Source organism: Dipodomys merriami, unplaced genomic scaffold (assembly GCF_024711535.1).
Source record: "Dipodomys merriami isolate MVZ:Mamm:240054 unplaced genomic scaffold, mDipMer1.0.p SCAF_7, whole genome shotgun sequence".
Classification (NCBI taxonomy): Eukaryota; Metazoa; Chordata; class Mammalia; order Rodentia; family Heteromyidae; genus Dipodomys; species Dipodomys merriami.
In genome coordinates, this window is record NW_027206290.1 from 1,171,912 (window position 1) to 1,198,340 (window position 26,429).

At 34.3% G+C, this 26,429-nt stretch overlaps 1 protein-coding gene across 16 annotated transcripts in view; it reads left to right on the plus strand.

Moving 5' to 3' along the window:
* The window catches only part of Lrrc7 (leucine rich repeat containing 7), a 486,949-nt gene that overhangs the window by 123,756 nt on the left and 336,764 nt on the right, over positions 1 to 26,429 (plus strand). For 4 of the 16 annotated variants that reach the window (XM_070006791.1, XM_070006797.1, XM_070006800.1 and 1 more), the window contains exon 2: positions 14,363 to 14,438. The exons of 11 other annotated variants lie outside the window; for them this stretch is intronic. In XM_070006791.1, the coding sequence (XP_069862892.1) occupies position 14,438 (1 nt within the window). In that variant the 5' untranslated portion in view covers positions 14,363 to 14,437. The remainder of the gene's footprint in view (positions 1 to 14,362; positions 14,439 to 26,429) is intronic. One more of the 16 variants, XM_070006790.1, reaches the window with a different exon arrangement.

Here is a 26,429-nt window from a genome sequence, read left to right on the forward strand (position 1 = left end):
GGTTTTATCTTCCTTGCTGTTGCTTTTAATGTAATTATAATGTACTATGTGATTTTTTTCTGTTTCTTTTGTATGTTCTTCTTCCATGGTATAACCCCTGTTTTCACTGTATTTGAAAACTTTTTTAAAAAAATGTAGTCTCTCTATTTACTTCACACTGGCCTGGCATTTGTGATGCTCCTGAATGCTAGAATTACAGGTGTGTACAAACACACCCTTCCAGTCAAGAAGTTTTAAAAACAAACATGCAGTAAAGGCAAAAGAGAGGATAAAATATTCTGGGAAGCAGATGAAAGTTACCTTATAAATTACAGAATTGCTAAACTGACTAAATTACCATCATATTTTGTTCTGCACAGCTTTTTAATTTCTGTGTGTTTCCATTTTCTCATCTACACAAAGTGAATTACGTCACTATTTCTCTGACTCTTTCTCATAGTTTTCCATAGTGGTCTTGAATAGTTGTACACAATATCACACTATGGGCCTTGGAAATGTTTAAGTGATTTTTATCTTATAAAAGTTAAATTTTTAACAAAGTTAGTTTTTAATGCTTTTGAAAAAGCATGCAAAGTTAAATGCTATGTTCATAAATTTGATATATTTAACTAATCATGTTTGAGAATTACTTTTTAAATAAGTTTTTTATTGTGAAAAAACCATACAGAGGAGTTACAATTACATGAGCAAGGTAATGAGTACATTTCTTATCAAGTATTGTTGCCTCCTCCTTTGTTTCTCCCCTACATTCCTGCCCTCCCCTCTCCACGACTACATTCCATCCCCCCCTCCTCCCCCCCGCACCCTCCCCCCTCCCCTTCCCCCCCCCCCCCCCCCCCCCCGCCAAAGTTGTAAAGTTCGATTTTCGACATAGTCTTGTAGTCTAGTACATCTCATTGTTGCAATGGGTCCACCTGTATCCCTATTTAAACAATGTTTTTTCCCTTCCTCTCCCCAAATTGTATCAACATCAAATACAGTGAAAACAGGGGTTATACCATGGGGGAGGGACATACAAAGCAATCAAAAATCACCTTATACATAAGTTAGAAACAATGGCAAGAAAGAAAAAACCACTTGAGTCCTTATCTTGGGGTTCTTTCGCCTAACATCATCTTATCTGACCTTTTCTGCTTGTCTCAGACTTATCTGCAGGCTTTGTTACAGTTAGAATTTCATTTTCTTTATTAAATATAATCTTTTTTATTTTCGAAATCTAAAGGCTTAATAACAAACAAAAATCCCTAAACACTCAAGCCATGCTTGAATGTCTAATCAGTTAGCTATCTATACATAAGTGTAGTAAATTTTAGATTCCCTTGAATATTACAATACAATGAAATTTTCTTACATGGTTCAGCTGAAAATCACAATATGGGGACTCATTGCTCACTTCATTTAACACCCCAGCCGTAAGTAGGCCAAATTCTTCAGAATGTTAGAAGGATTTGAAATACTTTATAACTGGTTTTTGCATGTCAAATTTTGAATTATTTGTGGAAACAAAGTAGCTTTCTTCATTAAATCAGTTTTTAACTTGTCAACTTTTCAGAATCAAAAAGACACTCTTACCCACTGCTTAGTTGACCTTACCCACTGTAATCACAAACAGCTCCCAAACTTTAGTGTTTGCAATATGAAAGGTCCATTTTTCATGACAATTATAGATTGTCTTCAATTTGGCCAGAGCTCTGTGCCACTGCAGCTCTTTGTTCCATAATCTAGAAAAGAATGGAATGCATGGATAGATTCCACAGAGGAAACAGAGTACAACCGTAGACATACAGCCCAGCTCTGAGGCTTCTCTTTGGCTTGTGCTTCATTAGGCACATGAGTCACTTGGCTTAGCAAACTCTACTGGGACAGAATAGAACAATCCCACCCAGAGGGAGGAGAAGGCTATTATAGAGAACTCCAAATATTTTATACAGTACTGCAATTTGTACTCTGCCCTTAGTCCAAAAGGAAAAAGAAAATAGCTCTGGGTACAGTGGTTCATGCCTATAATCTCAGATACTTTGGAGGCAAACATTGTTGAGGATCACCCCAGGGTGTGTAAATATTAGTGAAATCACATCTCAACAAATCAACCTGGACATTGTGGCCTGGATCTGTAGTCCCAGCTACTCAAGAAACATCTATAGAAAGATCCCAGTCTGAGGCAAACTCTGGGGAAAAATATGAAATACTACCCTCCCAAATCACTAAAGCAAAGAAGTCTGGAGGCTTGGCTGAAGTGATAGAACATACCTTGTGCCTACCAAGCCCAGGGATCTGAGTTTAGATTGCAGTACCACCTAAAACAAACAAACGTAGTCATATCACAGCTTAATTTCTGCCTTGAATTTGCAGTCTAATGTTCAGTCTGAAACTCTCTTCTTCCAGTCATGTTTTGCTACATGATGGGATGTTAAGTTCTTTTGAATCAGTTCTGCAGTCGAACTAAAATGAGAGGCTTAAAGTGAGAAAACATAAATGACAGTGTCTATACATTATGAGCATATGTAAGTAGGACTGCACTGTTTCTTGTTCTCTTGTCTCTGGCTTCATCCTTTCCAGTTCCATTTTATTTTTAGAGTTGTATGAAAAGCAAAATAGTTTATTTGAACATGGGTAAGAATTGTACTCTCTTGTCCCCAAAATATTTCTGTTATATTCTGTTATATATATGTGTGTGTGTGTGTGTGTGTGTGTGTGTGTGTGTGTGTGTATGTATATATATATATATATATATATATATAATATAGCCATTATATATTGGACTTTTCTTTATCAAAATGGGTCAATACTGCAGTTTGAACTCAGACCCCCTGTTTCCTTAGCTTGAATTCTTTACCACTTGAACCATGTTCAAGCTTTGCTTTTTGCTGGTTATTTTGGAAAAGGGGTCTCATGGACTTTTCTATCTAGACTGGCTTCAAATCACAATTCTCCAGATTGTAAGCTCTTCAGTAGGTAGAATTGCACACATAAGCCATATGGATTCTACTTTTAAAAGACTAGAACATGCTATTTCCTAATATTAACTAATTGTTAACAATTAGCAGCCTACAAGTCATTTTCACCTACAGTTTCAAGCAATATTTCATTTACCCTTTAACTGATTCTTTTCCACTAATTTTTCTTAAAGATGCAAGACGAATCCAACTAGTCAGATTTTTGAAGTGTTTGAAAGTCAAGCAGAATTTATATTTAATGATGTAGGATATAGGAAATAATTGAGTTTTTCTGAGGCAGGAAATAGGAAAATAGCATGATGCCATTATTACAGTTTGGCAGTGTATGGAATTGCATATCAAACCATTGTGAATTGGAATCCTGTTACTGCCAGTATGGTCTTATATACCTACTTGTACCGATGAAAACCACAATGCCTCCTTCATAGGGTTCTCACTCATCCATTCATTAAATACTAACTTTGTGATTTGTAGTAGATGCTAGCAAATGAAAGACTCAGATCTGAACCTCATTACACTTACAGTCTAATTATAACTTCAGAATATTGTAAAGGTAACTTAATTATGAACAGTTTTGATAATGGCCCAGAAAAAAGGAACCAGTGTTAGAGAATTGTAGTATGTGTGTTTAAGTTGGTTAGTTAAAGGATTGAGGGTCTAAAACAGTGACAATTAATGAAGAATACTGAAGAATATTAGTTAGTTCTCCTTTTCCTCACTCTTGCTTCTCCTTCAGACCTAGTCAAAAGCTTATGCAAAAAAATAATGTTTTAGAAAGCAATCTCTAGATTATATTAGTCTTGAGGTAGTCATAGAGATTATTGCAACAGACTATTGCTTTAGAACTGACCAACTGCAATAAAGACCCAGACAGACCAAGGTGAGAAGCTGGTGAAATTTAGTGAAATGGTCAATTTGTGACTCTACTGTGTCCTTAACTGTCCATTTCATTCTCTGTTAGACCACTCAGTTATATGAGGTAGAATAAGAGGGTACTGATGCTATAAAAATATCATTGAGGAAAAGAGTTTTTTCTCATTATTAGGCCAATGGAAGTGAGTTGAGAGATCAGTAAGTGTTCTGGGAAGTTAGTTTCTCCAGTCTCTCTTCTTGTCTGTCATACCTGGCAGGAGATGTAGCAGTAGCTGAAACAAGAAGAAGTGAAGAGGTGTGAAATGACCTTTGTCTCCATCAGCACCTGCCAAGCCTTCTCTCCATATATATAATATTGAAAATTAAACAAAAATCATTCTGGCTAGAATTGCATTTTCAAGCTAAGTATTTTCATCCTCTCTTACAGCTCATTTTTCACTTCTTAGTTTTTGGCAGAGATAATATGAAGTTTCTAGTATCTCTTAGAAATTTCAAAGTCAATCCCTATGAGAATCTATATTACCTGTTCTTAGGCTACCCTCCTTCATAATCATTAGATTTAGATATATTGAATATAATTTTAATTTCTTGAAATATACCCCATACCTTTTAAATGATGTTTCCCTCACAGCATTTTTTGAATGTTTGTATTATCTTTAAGTAGTTGTACAAAGGAGTTACCATTCACCAAGGCAGTTTAAGAATATGGTGGATCTTGATAAATGTTGCCCCATTCAGCATTCTCATCCACCCTTCCCAACCTACAACTTCCTTCACTGTTCTTCAATATATATATACATATACATATACATATATACATATATATATATATATATATATATATATATATAATGTTTCTCTGAATCTGGCTTACTTCACTTAACATAATATTTTCCAGGTTTTTCCATTTCCTTATGAGGGTTACAATATTATTCTTTCTGATTGATCCATTTGTCTGCATCTTGACTGATTCCCAATCTTGGCTATGGTAAATAATGCTGCAGGAAACATGGTTGTGCTGGTAGCTTTAGTGTCTTTCTTTGTGCTTTATTGGAAAATGCTCAGCAGTGAAATTGCTGGGTTATTGGGTAGTTCTATGTTTATTGTTTTTAGGAACCTCCATACTATTTTCCAAAGTGACTAAGCAAGCTAACATTCCCACCAAGAGTATAGTAGAGCTTCCTTTTAGCCACATCTACACCAGGTATTTTAATTGTATTGTGATATATATATATATATAATTGTGTGATAATTTTATATATATAATTCACTCCACCTGAGATTAGGTGGATTCTGTGTGTTGTTTGGATTTGCATTTCTTTTAGGGCCAGAGATGTTGAATATTTCTTTATGTGTCTATCAGTCCTTCTTACTACTTCTGGAAAGCCTCTCTTCAAGACATCAGCTGATTTATTAATTGGGTTGTTGTTCCTTTGAGAGTTTACTTTTGAGGATTTAATTTTTTATATCTCTAAGTATATTTTGGATAATTGGCCTTTCCTGATGTATAGGTGGTTAAAAAAATCTTCTCCAATTCTGTGGGCTTTCTGTTTAGCTTGTTAGCCATGTCCTTTGCCATGAAGAAACTTTTAAGTTTTATGCAATTCCATTTATCCAATCTTTCTTTGATTTCTTGTGATTCTGCATTTTTACTTAGACAGTTTCAACCTATGCATAGAAGTGATAGTGGTTTTTTTACCCCTTCTTGTAATATTTTCATGGTTCTGGACTTACATTGAGGTCTTTGAATTGATTCTGGTGCAAGGTGATATTTAAGGGCCTAGTTTTCTGCATGCTCTCACAATATATTTATATATATAGCCCTTGATTTCCCCTCTCTGTTCTTCTGTGTTGTCTTTACGTTGTCTTCTCTGATCAATTTATTTGAAAAAAGTAACAGTTGTCTATTACTTCAGTGATGTGCAGCAACAAAAAACTTTGATGTTATGGAAAATAAAATTTTATTTAGCTGAACTTTCTGTGAGTAGTTGTGAATGTCCTGTCCTAGGCTAGCTTTGCTTGATGACTCTGCTGAACTCATGTCTGAGTTCATAAGATGGAAGTCAACTAATCTGAGGCACCCCAACTGGTAGAACTTTACCCTGTAGTTCTCTTGCAATAGTCTAACCTAGACATATTCAGCCTCCTTCCATATGGTAGGCTCGGAATAGAAACACACAAATCCATTTAAAGCATAGATTCAGAACTTGTCATTCCTTACTTTCACCCATTCTCTTAGCCAAAGCAAGTCATGGAATCAAACCAGCATGCTTAGTATACTTTTCCTGTCGAAATATGGAATCAGAGAGTAAATGTTGATGAAAACAGTACTTCTCCTGATATTTTTGTTTAGAACACACTTCCCATCAAAGAAATTTCATTTTCTGGTATCACATGTTTTTAATCCTTTATAATTTGTCTTGCTCATGAAACCTTTTCAGTAGCCAAGAAAGAGTAGACCATGCCAAAGCAATAGATTAAACACCAATTGAACCCCAAATAAAAGTTCGAGTTTCTCCATGTCACAGCTCACTGCAGACTGAGAGCCTATCCTCCACTTTAAAGTGTGTCAGCTGGATCTTTTCAGCTTGCAGAGTGGGAAGACAGACTGATTGAATGGGATGATTTCTTCTAGATCCAGGCCTAGAAATCGTTTTTACTATCTTCACCGACCATATTCACATTGTGTGCCAGAGCCCACTTACACAAGGATCTAGAATACCTTATACTCATATGAGGAATTTTGTTTTGTCCTCTAGTGTCTGAAAGCTATTTATCTTTTATAGCTTGACATGAACTGCTTTTAAATTCAAATGACCAATAGTGCTTGCTGCAAATACATCCTTTGCTCTGCCCAAGATTTCACAAGTCCAGTGTTGAGTAAAGGATCACATGTTTTCTGGAAAACTCTACACACTGATTTTATAAATGGTGCATGTATGAAATATGAGGACAAATCCTACTAAATTTCCTGAACAAACTGGTAACCTTCAAATGCAGTCATTTCTTATTTGCTCAGGATAAACAGAATAATTTTTCTACAAAAATTAAACTGATTATGGCTATTTCAAATTTCTTTTAAGCCTGTAGTTCAGTGCAAATCTTTCTACCATAATTCTTATCTGTGATGGTGGTTCTAAATTTCTTTGATATGCATTGCCTGTACTTCATTAGCTCCTAGAACACTACTGGTATCAACTAGTCAATGATTATTAGTAATCATATTGCAAAACACAAATAGAACATGAACCATGTATTGAATCAAAATTCTTTTGCCAATTCTGTGTCTGTTTTGACATTTTAATTCCCCTCAAATTTTCATTTGTACATTGTTTAGAAAGCTGTTTTGAAATTTTTGGGATTTTTAAGTATGCCCACTATACCTTCTGGTTTTGAAAGGTTAATTTTAATGAATGTTTAAACATCTGTATGAAGAAGTCATATTAACATCTAATTGAAACGTATAGCTGGAAGTTGTAGTGTTTGACATCCAGAGCTGGCCTATTTACTGTGCAGTCACAGCTCAAGTGCCGAGGCAACATGTGTTAAATATTTCAGCATCAACAGAGTCATTCACACTGATTCGAAGCGTAACTGAACAAGGTCCTTGCCCCTGGGAAATCATGTTTTAAGTAGGAACTTACACCCGAAGGACTTCTAACATGCACTTTCTACTTCTGAGTAGTTTGTCAAAGAAGCAGATCAAACTGAAGGCAAATGCAGTTTGGGCCATGAAACAATATAGAAAATTGCAAAATGTCAATGCCACAATGAGGAGCACATGCTCAAGGGAATTAGCATGTGAAGTCACATTTGCATAGGATTAACTGAAGAGATTTTATTTCTGGAAGGTTGACTAAAAAAACTGGAAACCAGAAATGTCACAGAAAAGGAGTTATAGGTTATAGCCCAAAGTAAGGAATATTTTAAAAGGTTTTCAAACAATACATCCATATATAAGCTTTCTGTGTAAGTCTTTTAAAATAGATTTTCACCTGGAGGCTTGGGCACTTAGCCAAATGTACCCTTGACCTACTGGGACAGAGATAGCTCATTTTCATGAAAAAAATACTTAATATATAATGTTTTAGTACATCCTGCTTGATTTAGAGGAAAAGAACCATTAAAGCTGTCTTCCTAGACTCTAACATAACCCAGAAGGTATTTTCTGCTACCTTTTTTTTAAACTTCAGTATTACTCACTCTGATTAATTATACTATCTATGGCAAAGCCCAATCCAATGATTTCCAAGAGAAAAAAGCAAATCTACTCACCTTTGAAATGGTACATAATACAAACATCTATAGTTTGAATTCAGACACATGATGCTTTCTTGTATATTAAATGGTAAATTGACTTGAAAGTAGAGAAACAATGTTTATTTTTTAATGACAAGAGTATAAAAATAAGAATGTAAGAATTTATTTAAGTATATTGCTTTCATGAGTACTACAATCATGTAAATCATATATTTAGGCTTATAATCTTACAGTAAAAATAGTAATAACAAAAATGAACATTTTTAAAGCAAGTGCTTATTTTTCAATAAATTGGTTTACTTTATTTTATTTTTATATTAATAAGTTTTTTGTGAAAATACTGTACAGAGGGGTTACAATTACATGAGCAAGGTAATGAGTACATTTCTTATCAAGCATTGTTGCCTCCTCCTTTGTTTTCCCTTAACATCCCTTCCCTCCCATCTCCACAACTACACTCCCCCCCCACGCCAAAGTTGTAAAGTTAGGTTTTCTACATAGCATCTTGTACATCTCATTGTTGCAATGGGCCCACCTGTATCCCTATTTAAACAATTTGTTTTTCCCTTCCCCTCCCCAAATTGTACCAACATCAAATACAGTGAAAACAGGGATTATAACATGGGGGAGAGACATACAAAGCAACAAAAAATCACCTTATAAATATGTTAAAAGTACAAATTGTCATGTCAAAAACGAGCTTTACAATGTCTGTGGGGGGGGAGAGGGGGGAGGATTGGGGGGGGAGGGGGGAGGCTGGGAAGGGAGGTGAAGGGTAAACAAAGGAGGAGGCTGCAATGCTTGGTAAGAAATGTATGCATTATCCTGCCCATGTAATTGTAACCCCTCTGTACAGTATGTTCACAAATAAAAATAAAATAAAAAAATAAATATGTTAGAAATGAAAGAAAAACCACTTGAGTCCTTATCTTGAGGTTCATTTTGCTTAACATCATCTTATCTGACCTTTTCTGCTTGTCTCAGACATATACTAGTTATTGCAAATAAGGGAAACCATGGGACCTATGTTTCCTTGGGCCTGGCTTACTTCACTTAATATATATAACTTGTTCAAATTCTTTCCATTTCCTAATAAATGGGGCAATGTCATTCTTTCTGATGGAGGCATAGAATTCCATTGTGTATATATACCACATTTTCTTGATCCATTTATCTAGTGAGGGGCATCTGGGTTGGTTCCATATCTTAGCTATGGTAAATAATGCTGCAATAAACATAGTTGTGCTGGTTGCTTTAGTATGGTCTTGTTTGTAATCATTTGGGTAAATGCCCAAAAGTGAGATTGCTGGGTCATAGGGGAGCTCTATGTGTACTTTGTTGAGGAACCTCTGTACTATTTAACAAAGTGGTTGAACAAAAAAAAAAAATAGAATGGCCAAGCCCAGAGTTCAAGCCCCAGGACCAACAAAAAAGAAGAAAGAATAAAAATAAATAGAATGGAAGAAAGACAGCCTCTTCAGTAAATGGTGCTGGCAAAATTGGTTGATCACTTGTAGAAAACTAAAGCTAGATCCTTATATATCACCCTGCACCAGAATCAACTCTAAACGGATCAAAGACCTCAGAGTCAAAGCAGGCACCCTGAAAACATACAGGGCGGAATAGGAGAAACCCTAGGTCTCCTTGGCACAGGCCAAAATTTTCTTAATAAAGACCCAGAAACACAGTAAATCAAAGAAAGGTTGGACAAATGGAATTGCATGAAATTGCAGAGCTTCTGCATGGGAAAGGACATAGCTAGCAAGATCAATAGAAAGCCCACAGATTGGGAGAAGATCTTCACTAGCCATACAACGGACAAGGGTCTCATATCTAAAATATACCTGGAACTCAAAAAATTAAATCCCCCAACAACAAATCCTCAAAGAAACACTGCCCAATAAATAAGTGGGCTAAAGACGTAAGGAGAAACTTCTCTGAAGAGGAAAGAAGGATGGCCAATAGACACATGAAGAAATGCTCGATCTCTCTAGCCATAAAAGAAATGCAAATCAAAACAACACTGATATACTACCTCACCCCAGTAAGAATGGCTATAATCAAGAAATGTAATAACAGCAGATGCTGGAGGGGATGTGGCCAGAAGGGTACCCTACTACATTCTTGATGAGAGTGTAAACTTGTTCAACTACTTAGGAAAGCAGTATGGAGGTTCCTCAAAAGACTCCACATGGAGTTCCCCTATTTTATTTTTTAAAAAGAGAAACACTTATGGTCAGTTATGGTTGCCTTTACAGAAAAAGAAATTACAATAGTTAATTCCTATTTTCTAATCAGGATTGCTAAATCATAGTGAAAGTGTTTAATCAGGCTGGAGAATGGCCAGTCCATTAATTTCAGCAATGCTTCTGATCACTAAAGCCAAAACTCAGTTATTTAAATCACACACAGCTGGAATCTGCATGGCACCTGGTAAGAAACTCATCAAACAATTTTGCATTTTGAAAAATAGACAGAAATATTAAGTGTTAATTCAGCCTTTTACCCCAAGCAAGAATTCTCAATGTACTGCAAAATCTTCATAATAAGAGCTGACTGCTTTGCTTGGATGATCTTCTCAGTAATCTTTCTAATTCTTTAGAGTTTCAGCAGCTCCTATTATTCTGTTGCTTTGTCAATTCCAATGCGTGGTTCAGCCAGTACCCATAAACCAAATATTTTGTATTAGTTACTGTAAGGAAAATATGCAAAGTTGTACTATAGGGATGTGCAGTTGGCTTCCATGATTCCCCTGTTTCCTGGCTAGATTAGTAAGCTTTCTGTTGCTGGGACAAATTATCTGTGATCATCATTTTATTTGAAGGAAAGGTTTACTAGAAATTCCAAAACAAATAATGGTTTATTTGAATTGTCAAAGGTTTATTTAAAATTTCAGCCAATGGACAGTTGGCTCTATTACTCAAGGGCTTGTGATAAGACAGAACATCATGGCAGGAATTTGAACAGTGAAGTGGAGCTGCTCACTTCTTGGAGACTGAGAAGAAAAGGGGAAGGAAAGGATGAGGCGGGAGTTCCAAACTCTCATAGAACTCCCAGTAGTCAAATTTTCTTCCTCTAGGTTCCAGAACATTCTAATAGCATCTTGGCTTCTCATCATGCCTTTAGCCCAGGGCCTGTGGGATCATTTCAGACCCAACTACATCACCAGCCTTTCTACTTCCCACAGAGATTCTCTTCCTGCGAGTCACAGATATGCCTTGCCACTTCGATACCAAGAGGGCAAGCACTAAGGAATCTTCTCAGGAAAAAAAATCTGGTCACTTCTGTACATGAATCCTCTTAACAACAGATCTTACTCCAACTTGGAGAAAGAACAAAAAGAGCCAAGGTGCTTTTGATATTGAACGTTGTAGAAATAAAAGAATAAATCAGGGGGAAAGCAACCTATAAAGAAGCTGCAGTTCAGTTTTTTCAAGGTGATGAAATGTAAATTACGCTAATATATGTAAAGTGCTTTGAGAGAGAGAATAATGAAAATTCACAGCACAGAGCTTACATGTGAACTTGGAAGAAACAAGAAAGAATTCTCAGAATATGGAGCTCAGTATTTGTACATGTGTGAGAGTGTGTGTGCATGCATGCACTGCTAGTCCTGAGCTTGGGTTCTGTTCCTAAATATTTTTACTCAACTAGCACTCTTCCACTTAAGCCATACCTCTACTTCTGACTTTAAAAAAAACTTTATTGTAAAGGTGATGTGCAGAAAGGTTACAGTTGCATAAGTCAGGTAATGAGTACATTTCCTTTTGAACAGTGTCACCCCCCCCATTCTCTCCTAGTTTTCCCCTTCCCAGCTTTTCTCCCCTCAAAGTTGTACAGTTCATTTCCAACAGTGTCTAGTGGGTTTCACTGCTGAATTAGTTCACCCTTTTTCCCACTGTTTCTGTGTTTGATCTTCCCCTCCCCAAATCAGATAAATTAATATACAAGACAGAGAATATAGAAATCAAAAACAATGCAAGAAGGGAATCTCTGCTTCCATCAGAAAAAATGGCATTGCCCCATTCATAAGAAAATGGAAAGGCTTGGAAAAAAGTATACTAAGTGAAGTAAGCCAGATCTATGGGCTTCATGGTTTCCCTCACTTGAAATATCTATGTTATACTTGTGTAAATCTATCTAATATCTAATATCTATGCCTATAAATTTACAAGTAAAGCCAATGGACAGTAGTAAAACAAATAATTACACCTGGACATGATTAAATGGCAATCTAAATATTCCCTCAGTGAGAACAAAGGAGGATATTCTTAGTAGAGGATCACAAGAGCCCAATAGTGACATGCATAAGATCATATAAAATGAGGCTTATCAAAATGAATTCCAAGACATGAAAGTAAGAGGTTTTAATTAAACTGTTTCAGTTCTTTTTTTAAAAAACCTTTTCCTCTTTCCTTTTTTCCTTGGTTTACTTCTGTCTTTTTGATGCTAGTTGGACATAAGAGTTTTACAGACTTTCCTGTATAGGCTGGCTTTAAACCATGATCTTCAGATCTCAGCCATTTGAGTAACTAGGATTACAGACATGAACCACCAGTACCCGACTTATTACTTTAAGAATAGACCCACCAGAAGTCAGAAGCACAGTCCATGTGGAAGGAACAGTGTAAATAAAGACAAAATGAAGCCAGGAAAAAGTTCAAGTGTTTTATCCTCATGGCTCTAAAATTTATACAAAAACTGCTAGGGTGAAGTTGGTGCCAGAGAAATAAAAGTTTTGTGCATCATGATAAGAAATCTGTTTTTGTTTTTCTTTAACAGTACTGTTTTGAACTCTGGGCCTCACATTTGCTAAACAGGCACTCTTTAATGATACACACACACCAGCATTTTTTTTGCTTTTGTTATTTTTTGAACAGGGTCTCCCTTTTCCAATGCTGGACTAAACTGTGAGCCTCTATTTCTGCTTCCAACATAACTCAGTTGACAGATGTGAGCCACACATCAGGCAGAATCAAGAATTATTTTTCCCTATGAACAATTACTAGACAGAAGGTTGTTGAAGCAGGTGAAAACATTAAAATATACCTCACTTTTTTGGTTGCTTTCACTTTTACTTAATTTCTTGTTTAATAGGGCCATATTATCTCATCTTACTAACCCAAAAATTACTTGAAACTAAGCTTATTTAGGCTCAAGACTGTACATTTTAAATAAATGAGTAATTGTATTAATTAAATAGATATAAGCTTTTTAATTTTATCTACTATTTTATTATCACTCTGGTTTTTATTTCCAAAATATGTTTTCAAAGAGAATTCTTTTAGTAAGTTTTGCTGTGTATATACTTGTCTTTTTTAAACTTATCTAGAATATAAACATTTTAATTGGAACATTACACTAAGTAATAATGACAACAAATCTTCTCTTACAACTGAAAGAACCCAGGCTTGGCGTCACCCTGAGTATGTGTGGTATGGATACTTAGTTCTCTTGTCCACTGATAAATGGAGGTTCCCTATAATCTCACTCTATCTATTAAATTATTATATAGAGATTATTGGGGTTAAGTTGTATATCTAAATTAATAATTTTAGATACTTTTCTCTTTATTTTTTATAGAGCAGGACATGCATAGAGTGCATATTGTATATGAAAAATGTGAAAGTCCACATTAGTCTCATGAAAGTGAATTTTCTGAAATAAATTTGATTATTAATTGTTGGGACATATGGGTATTTGGAGCTTACTTATTTTAGTTATGCATAATACAGTGAATACCAAAGGCCATGACTAAACACACATGTAATGACTTTCAAAGTCAAATATTTTCTTTGTATTAAAGATGATTAGAAATTACTATATCAGATATAGTAGTGAGAATCTAAAAATGATTCAAATGGAATAATTAGGAAAGATGGTAATACTAATGTATAAGAAATTAAGTTATTTATGAAATTTTGTTAAAGATATTATGGTTTTATAATTTCCAGATTTAGGGGATCGTCATTGCTTAGTTTTTAGTAATCAAATAAGAAGGAATATCACTATGCCAACAATTTCCTTACAGGTATTAAGGTGTTCCTTTAACAGAGAAGTTGTACAACAGTATACATTTGTTACACACAGGAATTAAGTTTACAGTGGTAGTGCTGTGGATTTACTCTGACAGGATATATAAATTGACAACTAAAAAAGTATCTCATTATGTCCTTCACATTCCATTTTGGTTTGTTATGTTCATTTAGATGCACTTGCTAATTTATAATTACAGTTAATTAAAAATTTTTAAATTTTCTTTTTTTTTAAAGGAGCCCGCTACATGAAAAAAATGCAAGTCAAAGTGGTCACAACCTAGAAGTCTGCAGAGACAGGAATAACTAGCAAGTAGATACTATTATTTTACTATGCTTAAATATATAGAATTAAGTAGTATTCTGGGAATTTTATTCTATAATGACAAAAAGTCTTGTAATTTTTAAATTATACCTAATAGTATTTATGCTAAACTATATTACATCATAAAAATAACTAGGAAGACAAATGGTAACTATGGGTTTCAGGAAATTCATTTTATCATCAATAATGGATTTTGGGGGGTAGGAATGTGAGTTAAATATTGAGTCTTCCCCAGGTCCTTTTCTTATAACACTTTTACTTTCACAAAAAGAATACATGAATTTCCCTATGTCTTGTGATAGATTTAATACTATGTAAATGCATTAATTACTCTCATAAAGCATTAGTAGGAAGTATTTTGTAATCAAGCTTTTAAGAAATAGAATAAAATTATATTCTTTTTTAAAGGTTACATTTCAAACCTCCAAGATGATACGAAATGAAATCCATGCATAAAATAGGAGCTTTCCATTTATCAGTACTCTGACATTTTCAAGAAATAGTATTGGAGGTTTAATAATAAAACCATGAACTATTTCCATGAATTGATTAAAAAATGGGCTTAAGAACGTGGGAAGGGTTAAAGAAGATTATTTGAATGGCAAGGCAAACTTGTAAAAAATCTTATTGCTCCATATTAAAGTGGGATCAAAAACAAGTTTAAACTAAAATGAGTATAAAAAGTATCAATACTAAATATTTCAAATAGCTCACTGGATAAAGAAATTACATTTGCAATTCAAAACTGAATTTACATGTTAAAATTGCATACACATACACCTATGTGTATATATACATATATAAACAAATCCATATTTTTAAAGTAAAATTGAATTTGTTCTTAATAAATTTTTTCAAAGATCATTATAACTAAAATATATTTGTAGACAAATAAATAAGAAATGATGGTGATGTTCATAATGAAACATTTTATTGCATAAAAATATTTTGTATTAAAGTCCTATGGTAGTATATATTTATATGCTCAAAACTCAAAATGTAAATTTGTTTTTCATTTAATTAACAGTACATGCTCCTAAAGAATTAAAGAAGCCCACAGCCATTTCTTTCTTTCTGATATTCTTTGAAGACTTTTATCAGTGATATCACAGATGATAAAAGTAAAAACCTAAATATGATCAGATATTTAGTGGAAACCACACATTTTGATATAAACAATACTTCACAATAACTCAGTGAAGATTAAAAGTATTTTACAATGTAAATTGCTAGGCCTTAATACATTTGCCTTATACATTTCCAATTTTATTTTTTGTACTTTCAAATTTCAAAGTCTTTTCTAATAGGTTGGGATACTTTTATATAAAAGGAAGGGAGACTGGAAAAGATGCACTTAGAAATACCTTCTAATCCTTAGGTAACAATGCTTGATAGGAAATGTACTCATTACCTTGCTCATGTAACTATTACCACTCTGTACAGTATTTTTACAATAAAAAACATATAAAAATAATTACAAAAAAGAAATACCTTCTAATCCTTGATGCCAGTATTTGAGGAAGGAAATCAAGAAATCCAAAATTTGACAGGTATTGAAAGTAAATAGTAAAAAAGAAAAATATATTGGGACCAAAGTCTGTTGGGAAGGAGTCTGTGGGAAGAGAACCTGGAAATAGCTACTTGAAATAATCCAGGGGTAAATTCTAGCTGTCCAAAACAAAGTGATGGTAGTAGGGATAAAAAATAAAATATCAACAAAATATCTTTACCAGATTGTACAGGAACTTACTATGAAATGGGATTCTGGTACTTTAGATCATATACATTAAAAGAAAGAGAATCAAATTTTCCAATGTTAAGAATAATAACTTTGTTTAGGAAACTAAATGCATGTGCCTATAAGCATACCAAAATAAAGATAATCACAGAACTGCTTTACTATTCTAGTGGTTACTATCGAGTTTTGACATTCATACTTGACTTGTCATTTAACACAGAAAATTACTTTTAGCAATTCCCTGATTTTGCTAAAAATCTTGGGAAACATTTTTAGATTAATTTTTATTATCATTATTATTATCATTTTGGCAGCACAGGGAACTGAACACATCCAGCATCTTTTTTGTGTTGATTAGTTATTTTATTTTATTTCATTGTAAAGGTGATATACAGAGGATTACAGTTACATAAGTAAGGTAATGAGTATATTTCTTGTCCATCATTGGTACCCCCTCCTTCATTTTCTCCCATTTTCCATTCCCCCAGACTGCTCTCCTCCCAAGTTGTAAAGTTCATTTGGAAAACTTTAACTTCATCTTTTGCCATTTTTATTATTACATATTTTCTTTAATTATCTTGATCCTCACAGTATACTTTCTATATTACTTATTTTGTTAATATCTATTAATATTTGTCTGCATATTTTTCCATTGTATTTTATTTCTTGCCATTGATGTATATATTTCTTCTTATCTATGGGAAGAAATACATATATCTACATGTATATGTATATGCATATATACATATCTAAAATAGTCTGAGAGTATTTTCTTTAGATCTGAATGGATCATTTTAGTATTTCTTTTAATGCCATTGTACCAGAAATAAATTTTCTCAATTTTTACTATTGTGAAAACATGATGAACGTATTGTTTGTGGTGATGGAAGCTCTCTGCATTGAAGGATGCCATTCCATTGTGTTCTTGCTTCTGAACCCCTCTGTGTGGTAAATCCAGCATTCATTATTACAACTTGGGTTAGTATTTGTTTCATTGTTTAAATGTTTTTCTTAATATTATTAAAATCTAATTTTTTAATTTTTAAGAATTTGCTACATTACTCATAAGATTCAATCTCTTAACAGTTTTTTTATTGTGAAAATACTGTACAGAGGGGTTACAATTACATGGGCAAGATAATGAGTACATTTCTTATCAAGCATTGTAGCCTCCTCCTTTGTTTCCCCTTCCCATCCTTTCCCATCCTTCCCCAATCCCCCACCCAATCTTCCCCCCTCTCCCCCCCTCCCGCACCAAAGTTGTAAAGTTTGTTTTTGACATATCGACTTATATATCTCATTGTTGCAATGGCTCCACCAGTATCCCTAGTTAAACGATTTGTTTTTCCCCTTCCTCTCCACAAATTATAAAGACATCAAATACAGTGAAAGCAGGGGTTATACTGTGGGCAAGGGACATACAAAGCAACAATGAAATCATCTTATAAATATGTTAGAAACAATTGCATGAAAGAAAAAAAACATTTGAATACAATCTTAGGGTTTATTTCCCTAACATCACCTTATCTGACCTTTTCTGCTTGACTCAGACATATACTAGATATTGCAAATAAGGGAAATCATGGGACCTATGTTTCTTTGGGCCTAGCTTAAGAAAGAATGACATTGTCTTTTAACAAGTGTTGAGTTCAGTAACATTTTATTTAGATGTATTAGTATTAACCTGTATTATATTACAAAAAATAATTAGAAGGGAAATAGAAACTTAAGATTTAAGAAACTTGCTTTCTATCAACATTAAAGACATTATCTTGTTCAGAAATATGAATTTAAATATTGTCTTTGCTGAAGTCATATTGTTAGTCATTTAGTTATTAAATATATCCACACTAGTGTGCAATCATCCACCCCAACGTATGTCCAGAACTCTTTGTTTTCTAAAGCCCTTATGGGGGAATCTTTTTACTGACAAGGGCCATCTGGATATTTATAACATCATTATAAGCCCTACAAAATTATCAATACAGGCAGATAGTCAATGAACATTTTACAGAATGCATCAGTGTTTGTCCTGCTGAATCATATTTAGTGTTGTGAGGAACCTCCATAGGATTTTATATTGTGGCTGTGCCATATTATGTTCCCATCAGAAGTGCATAGGAGTTCATCTTTTTCACATCCTCACCAAACTTGTAATTTTTTAGGGTGTATGTATGTGTGCATATGTGTGTGATTGTTGGTGTTTTATAATAACCATTATAAAGTATGGGATATATAACATGGTATCACTGTGCTTTTGCATTTCTCCAATGCTTAATTATGATGTGCATATACTTTCATGCGCTCACTAACCAATTGCATAATTTTATATTTTCAATTTTGTATTTTCTTTAAGTATTATCTTTAAATATCTTTTGTATAAAGAGATTTCAATTCTACACTACAATTTATGAATACAATGCATCTTGATCAATGTCACCTCGTCTATTATTCTACTCATCTCTCCCAATCCCCATCCCCCCAATCTACCTGCTTCAATTTTCACATGTGTGTGTGTTGAATATTATTACTATATTCACCCACCCTTCCTCTCTCCATTCATTGGACCTCCATCCCTTAAATTCTCTACTCTAAATCACTTAGGTTTCAGATTCCTGGTATTTGTTTTGTTAAACTGTAAGTTAATTGTTTGAAGGAGTTACCCACTACAATCCTTCCCTGTGACTATCATACTTTAGACTATATGCTTATGCATATATTAATATGAATTTGCATATGTGTTCATATATTATAATTTAGCTCTAACTTCCTACAAGAGATGAATGGATCAAGATATGTGCAAGATAGAATTTTATTCATCTATCATGAGGAATATTATTATGTCATTTTCAGAGAAATGGACAGACCTGGAAAAGTTACATTACATTAACTTTGGCTCAGAGTGACAAAGTATTCATGTATTCTCTTAGATGTGGAAGTTAGATCATTTCTTTAAAAAATACCTATTTAAATCCTTTGTGATTTTTGATCAAGGTAACAAGACGTTATGTTGGTAATTTATTTTTTAGTTGTAGTACACATAGATTTTTTTAGAATTTCTTCCTTATTTGTTATCATCAGCATTTATATTATGATATGCCTAGGCATAATCTAGTTTTCTTGCTCTTACTTTTCTTGGAGTTTGCATTTTTTATAATGTCCTGGTTCCGTTTTTTTCAGTTTTGGAATACTCTTTATCATTATCTTTTTAGAATCTCATTCTTCCTTTGTTATGTCTGAAACTATAACCTCATATATCTTAGGTACTTTTATTAGGTCTCACATAACTCTCATTATGTGTTCTATACTTTAGTCTTTTTTCTTCTATTTTAGTTTGGATATCCACTGTTGGTTCTACTTCCCACTTCTCAAATCTAAATTTGAATCTGATTTTAAATGTATTTATTAAGTACTGAATTTTAAATATTATGTTTTATCAACTCTGGTCTAGTTGAGCCTTGATTTTATGTCCCAATCCTCTAGTTAAATTTTATTTTTAATCTAATCTCTATTGTGGACCATTTCCATTATATTCTTGAACATAGCCATCATATTCACTTTAAAATTGTCACATAACTCCAATAACTCGGTCACTATGAACTTATTGGAGGTGTCTGTTCTCTTGAATTTAGGTCATTGTGTTCTTGTCCCTTTCACTTATTTTAATTTAATTAAAGAATTATATTTCGTAACTTTATGTCTATGTTGTTTTTAAAAGATGGCTACTATCAATACTTACAGTTTTTAAAGTATAGCTCTCACACATGTACAATAGCCAAATTGAGCTAATTTACATGTACATTGTGCATGTAAATTACTTCATATACTTATCCTTTGCGGTGAGCTCTTATGGGTTGAGTCCATATATTTAAGTAAATTTATGCTGAATGATAGTTATTAAGGGTATAAAATTTTATAATCTGAGCCTGTCTTTGCCTTATTCCTGTAATCCTCGCTTCCTGAGAGTCAAGATTGGGGAAGATGATGGTTTAAAAAAAAGAAAAAAAAGGAAGAAAAATAAGCCAATCCTTGCACCTCCTCTTGACTAATAAAAAAGCTGGGCACATCTAAGATCCCAGCCCTGAAGGGATATAAATAAGAGAAATATACAAAAGAAAATCCTGGTCCAGTCTGGCCTGGACAAAAGGCCAGACCCTAATGAAATAAAGAAAGCAAAATAGGCTTCAGGCGTGGCTCTAGTGGTACAAGGCATACCTAGTAAGCACATGGCCAGAAGTCCAAAACCCCAGTACCTCCCAAATTCTTTACATCTCCCAGGTGAGACTATTTAGGTAAATAAAATAAAACAGCATTCGATCTGGACGCTGTGCACCGAGGTGAGTGGAGGTGATTGTGTAAGCCAGCCTGGGGGTGTCCCCTGCATACAAAATACAACCCTCTGGGACTTTCTAGTGCAAAAGCTGTGTATGCTCCCTGTGAGCATCCCTGCTGATAGATGTTGGTTGACAGGACAATGAGTTTCAGAGGTTGTATCCAAACATCTTGTTTTCTGTGTCACAAGGCACGAGAGCATAGCAAATGGTCCAAAGAGAGAAAAACGATACATTAAGGTTTCTTCATTCCTCCATTTTTTAACTCCAGGCTCACAAGACATTTAAAACTCTGTCTATTTATCTTTTTCCCAATGTGGCTGTAAAATAGAACTCAATCCACTCAGATTCTCGGAGCCTTACTTTCTGGCACAGAATTGGCACACGGTCTATAGGCAAAGGGTGTTTCTGTTACGTGCTCAAAACTCTAGTTCTTCTTTCTCTGGAACCACCCACTAGCCTCCCAACTTCCTTGGTTGTCTGACCCAGGGAGTAGATGTTTCCATGTGTATCATTTTTCAGTTCCTCTCTATAGAATATTGGTGTTGCAGCAACCATACGTTGTAATGCATTGTTTGATTTATAATGGCATTTTTTGTATTTATGTGCAAGATCATGTCATATTACACATGATGCCCAAATTTTGATAGCTTTTTTTGTCTTTCATAACATTTCCTCATCCTTTTCTGTCAATTACTACTCTAATTTTTTTTGCATGTAAGAGTCTATTTGAATTATTTTTTTACTTATGTATCTACTTACAAATCATAGAATTATCTTTGGAAAAGATTTTGGCTGTTAGTTATAGGGTTAATGCATACTTAACCTTACACTTTTAACAATACAAAAAATATCAAAACCAAAGTCCACACAAAGACCTGAAGAAGAATTTTCTAGTAGGCTTATTCGCAGTAACCAAAAACCCATAAGCAAAACCAATACATATTAATTAATGTTAAATTATGGAATACCTGCACTTGGAATATTACCCAGCAATGAAAAACAATGAACATAAATAATAAAATGAACACATCTCAATAGCTTTGTGCTAAGTAAAAGAATCCAGATGCAAAATGCTATTTTATTTATATGATAGTCTATAAAAGACAATCCATAGGTAATGAGCTCAGATCCATTGTTGACCCATGTATGAGAGACTTTTTAAAGGATAATTGAAGTATTCTACAACTTTATTAAGGCAGCCAATAAACAATTAGATATGTTTATCAAAAATGATGAAACTGGTGAGTGATTGTCACTCATGCCTATAATCCTATCTACTCAGGAAGCTGAGATCTGATGATCATGGCTCAAAACCTGCCTACAGGAAAGTCCATGAGATGCTTATCTACAATTAATCATCAAAAGAGCCAGAACTAGAGCTGTCTCTCAATTGGTAGAGTGGTAGTCTTGAGCCCCAAATCTCAGGGACAGCACTCATGCCCTGGGTTCAAGCACAAAGACTCTCACAGAAAAATAAAAGCATCAAACTCTGTATTCTAATACACCTCAACCAACCAAAAATACTATTGTTAGAGAAATATCTAGACAAAAATCAATCAATCATCAATCAACCTTGGAAATAGTTATTTCTTGATTAGTATAGATAGATGCATTCTTTCTTCACTTTCACTTTTCAAATGTTTTTGCTCTTAGAATGTGCATTCAGAGTAAAAATTGCGAAGAAAACACAGGTAGTAGTTACCACCTGACCCCACTGTCTTCACCTGTCAACACCACACACTAAAGTAAAATGTTCATTACACTTGATGAACCAACCTTGACTTATGATTAATCGCCCAAAGTCTATAGTTCACACCAGAATCTGCCCTGGTATTTTATGTCCTCTGGGTTTTGATAGGAGCATAATGACTTTCCCACCAGCATCACATCACATTGACTAGTCCTACTGTTCCAGAACATCCTCTGCTGCTCATTCCAACTAATCACTGGCAATTGTCTATGGTTTTCCTTTCTTCCAGGATTTCATGTGGTTGACAGTTTGTACCTTTTCTAGTAATACCCAATTAAATTTCTTCCACTTCTTTTCATGGATGGATAACTCATTTCTTCTTGTACCGCTGAATGTTTTGTAATTGTATAGATATGCCACAGTCTAATTATCCACTTAGAATGTATTCCTTTTCAATGGCTGCATTAGATTTAGTATCTAGGTAACTTTTAATAAATAATCTCTTACAATTTATTGTTACCAACTTTTTGCCACCTAAATGATATATGAGCTAACTTGAATACATCTTTATTTTCTTACTATTGTTTCCAAACTCCAAAATATTTTCTTTTGTTTTAAATTTTTTAAAATGTCTTTAATTAAGCGAAAGAGTTCCGTGTGATTACATACATTCATATTTCTATGCACAAAGATCATTTTAGTGTTAATAGATGGTAGTTCACATAGCTCAAAAATTAAAATGTCCTAAATGATAGACACTGAGAAATGTTCTAACTCTATCCTCAACGATTTTCCCTTTCTAAAAGGTGAGAACTACTACTATCAGTTTCTGAAGTTTCCAGAAATAGGTTTCACATATGCTGCCTGTACACATACTTGTATTTTTCTTTCTTTGCCTTAGAAAGACCAGAACATTTAGACATTGTTTAATACTTGACTTTTATACTTGATAGAAAATAGAAGATATAATTTTCTATCAGTTCATAAAGGAGTCTCTGTATTGAGAACTTGGTATTTTAAAATAACTTTCCTGAACATTTACTACAAATAATTATCTAAAGCTTATTCTATAGCTTGTGCTAAAAGCTTTTCAGACTTAAAAAAACAAAGCCTGAGAATTCCTCATTCATTTGTAGGATAAGATAGCAAAGCACATCATGTATTGTGTAGGATAGAAAACACTGATACTAATGCAATATTGTTCATGAGCAAATTAAATTAAAATATATTCAGGCAAAAATTCATGTTAAACAGTGCAATTCCAATATGCAACTTACATGCCTATATATTATGAGTATTATGTTAGGTGAGGAATCTGTAGGAATCAATGATGTTTGAGGTAAACCTACAAAGTACTCAAAGCAGGAGAGAGAAGGTAGAGGCAAGCAGCAAGATGGATGGGAAGTGCGCTTCACTCTCACAGCCTGGGAGAGCAGAGAGTGGCTACTTCCAGCTGCATACTCCAGACTCAGAGCCAGACCTATGCTTCTCTTGGGAGGTCTTCATGAGCCAACAATCTGGCTTGTGGGCCCTAAGGTATTACAATGTCAGGCAAATAAGTCCCAACAATTATGTCTGATTTTGTTCCTAGGTTTTCTGTACTAGACAAACAGCCCCAACTCCATCCTGTCCAACAGAGGGTATTTCTTACCTGGAATTGAAGAACTGATTTTAGATATTTTATCTAGAGCAGGATCTATAACCTAAATAGGGAAGAAAGAGCCATCAAGAGGAAAATTAATATTTATTGATTATCTTCTATTTACTCCAAGTGTTTCTACATGCATTTTTTTTCATTTCATCAGATATAAGAAGGAAGAAACTAAGGTGCAAAGAGCTTTGTTGTGATCATTCTGTGCTTACCACAGTTACTAAAAGAAAAAAATAGTGTGTTGATCCATGTCTGTAGGATAGGAAAGACTATTCTGTTTCTATTGCATTCCCAGGGAAAAAGATTGGTTAGGGGAAATGGGATGGAGAGCACATCATACAATTTTATTGCTATCATAAAACTCTACTGAGTCATAGGTCTATGAAATAGAAATGAAAAACTTTTTACTGCAACAACAATGAAAAAATGACAATAGTAGAATGAATGCCATTGAATGTGGTACCTCTGGCCATGGATTAGATTGGTGAGGATTGTGGGGTAGGGAGGGAGGGACTTACAGGAGCAGTCATGAGATATCTAGAGAGCAAATCAGTGGGCTTCTGAAATTTAAGACAGAGATCCTGGTTAAAGATAAGGGTTCAGGAGATTCTATCACGAAATTGGAAACTAAATCTAAAAACATTAATGAAATTGGCCAAGGAAAAAGTACAAAAGTAAGATAAGAGACTTGAGAGTAAACATTGGGGAAAAGTAAAAAAAAAAAAATCAAGAAATCTTAGAAAAGTAGGAAGAGGACCAGGGCAAATCAAGTTTACAGACTCAAAAATAGGAAAGTGCTTAGGAAAGTGGCCAGTAAAAATTAGAAGCTTCTGAAAAAAATCAACTCGTTTGTGGAATCTGGCAGTTAAGATCTATTAGGGACTTGTGGAAGAATTTCATAACTCATAACTCAGTAAGGAATTGAATGGGTCTTCAGTTGGTTCCTTGGAAACAGACTGAGAGAAAGCCTGTGTAGGAGGATTATTGAGTAGTTCTGGATAGAAAGAAATGAGAAATTGAACCATAAGGAGACTTCAACAAAGGACTCAACAGAGCCCAATGGTTCACCCTGTAAGTAAGAAAACCTTGAGAATTATGCCTCTGAACCGCAGCAGTTAATCATTGGGTGTATCCTGAATGAGGCAGTTCCCTTCATTGAAGAGCAAGCAGTGCCCACAGAGGGATGCTCTATGAGCCATTTGTGGGCAGGTTCCAACAGTTTGTGGGAGAGGGAGTAAATCATTCTCTCTCCTCATTCCCAACCTGCAAAGGGGTCTGGCCTGATAAGTGCCACTCAGCATGTGAGAGAGTAGGAAAGGTGAATGTTACAGCCAGGTAGATATTTTATATGGGGGAAAATATTGCTATGGGGGGAAATATTACCATGGTCTCTAATCCTCTCTCAGGACAGTTTTGTCAAATCATCTCCTTTATCAATAGATTTGTTACATATTTTGTTTACATTTTTGTCCTCTAAGTAGCTCTCTGTTTTTTTCCTCTGTTCTCATTGAGTTGCTACTTAACTTGCACCACAGGTTATAATGTAAATCAAATGGATTTCTAGAACCATTCCTGTTAACATGGTGTTATGTGAAATATAGTATGTGAAATGTTTTCCCTGGATCAATTGCCACTAGAATGGAGGCTTTCCACAGAAAGTCTCTGTTCCAACGTTCTACCTGAATGGAAGGACTCTAAAGTATGCTTTTGCATACTTTACATGGAGTTTTAATGCTCTTAAAAAGATACTAAGTGAACACACCACAACTATAAATAGGTACTCTTTCTATCATCTTATGCTCATGAATATAGAAAAGGTTAATAAAGGCTGTTAATCATTTGGCAATTATTAATTTATAGAAGCTCTGAATTTGGGATGATGTAAAAATAGATCCCAGGAGAGATTTGAACCAACACTCACTGACCTCATCATATCAACTGGTTTTATCTTCCTGCATTTTAGGATCAACATAGGTTTTTAATACAACTTTATCCCTGGCAATTGTCTCTCATGTATATTAATTACAGCTTTATTACTTTTTTAGAATATATAAAACTATATTTTTATTTTAAAATTACTAATAGAGTGGCTTAAGATATGTTAGTCATAGGATTCTGTTTTTGAAACTGTGAAGTTCTATTATACTAAATATTCATCAAACATGGAAAAGTGCCTTTTTGCACTCCTTTCCCTAAAAAAGAAAAGCCCAGAAGTATGGAACAGCTTTATTGAGATCTAACTAGAAACTGTTTGAAAAAGGCAGTTTATCCTTACATTGAAAATGCACACACACACACACACACACACACACACACACACACACACACACACACACACACACACACACACACACTTACCAGTCCCATCTGTCAAATTGCCTAGAGACTGAATTTAACATTAAAGACTGTAACTATGCAGCCAGGGAGGGAAGAATAAAGCCACCCTGCAGTTCATTGGCTTCACCTACTGTGCAGTATACTCCTTGTGAACAAGACAAATTGGACAAGTCCTGCTGCATCAAAGTGTCTGCCATAATAGAGAGAAAGAGAACTGAAAACAGAATAA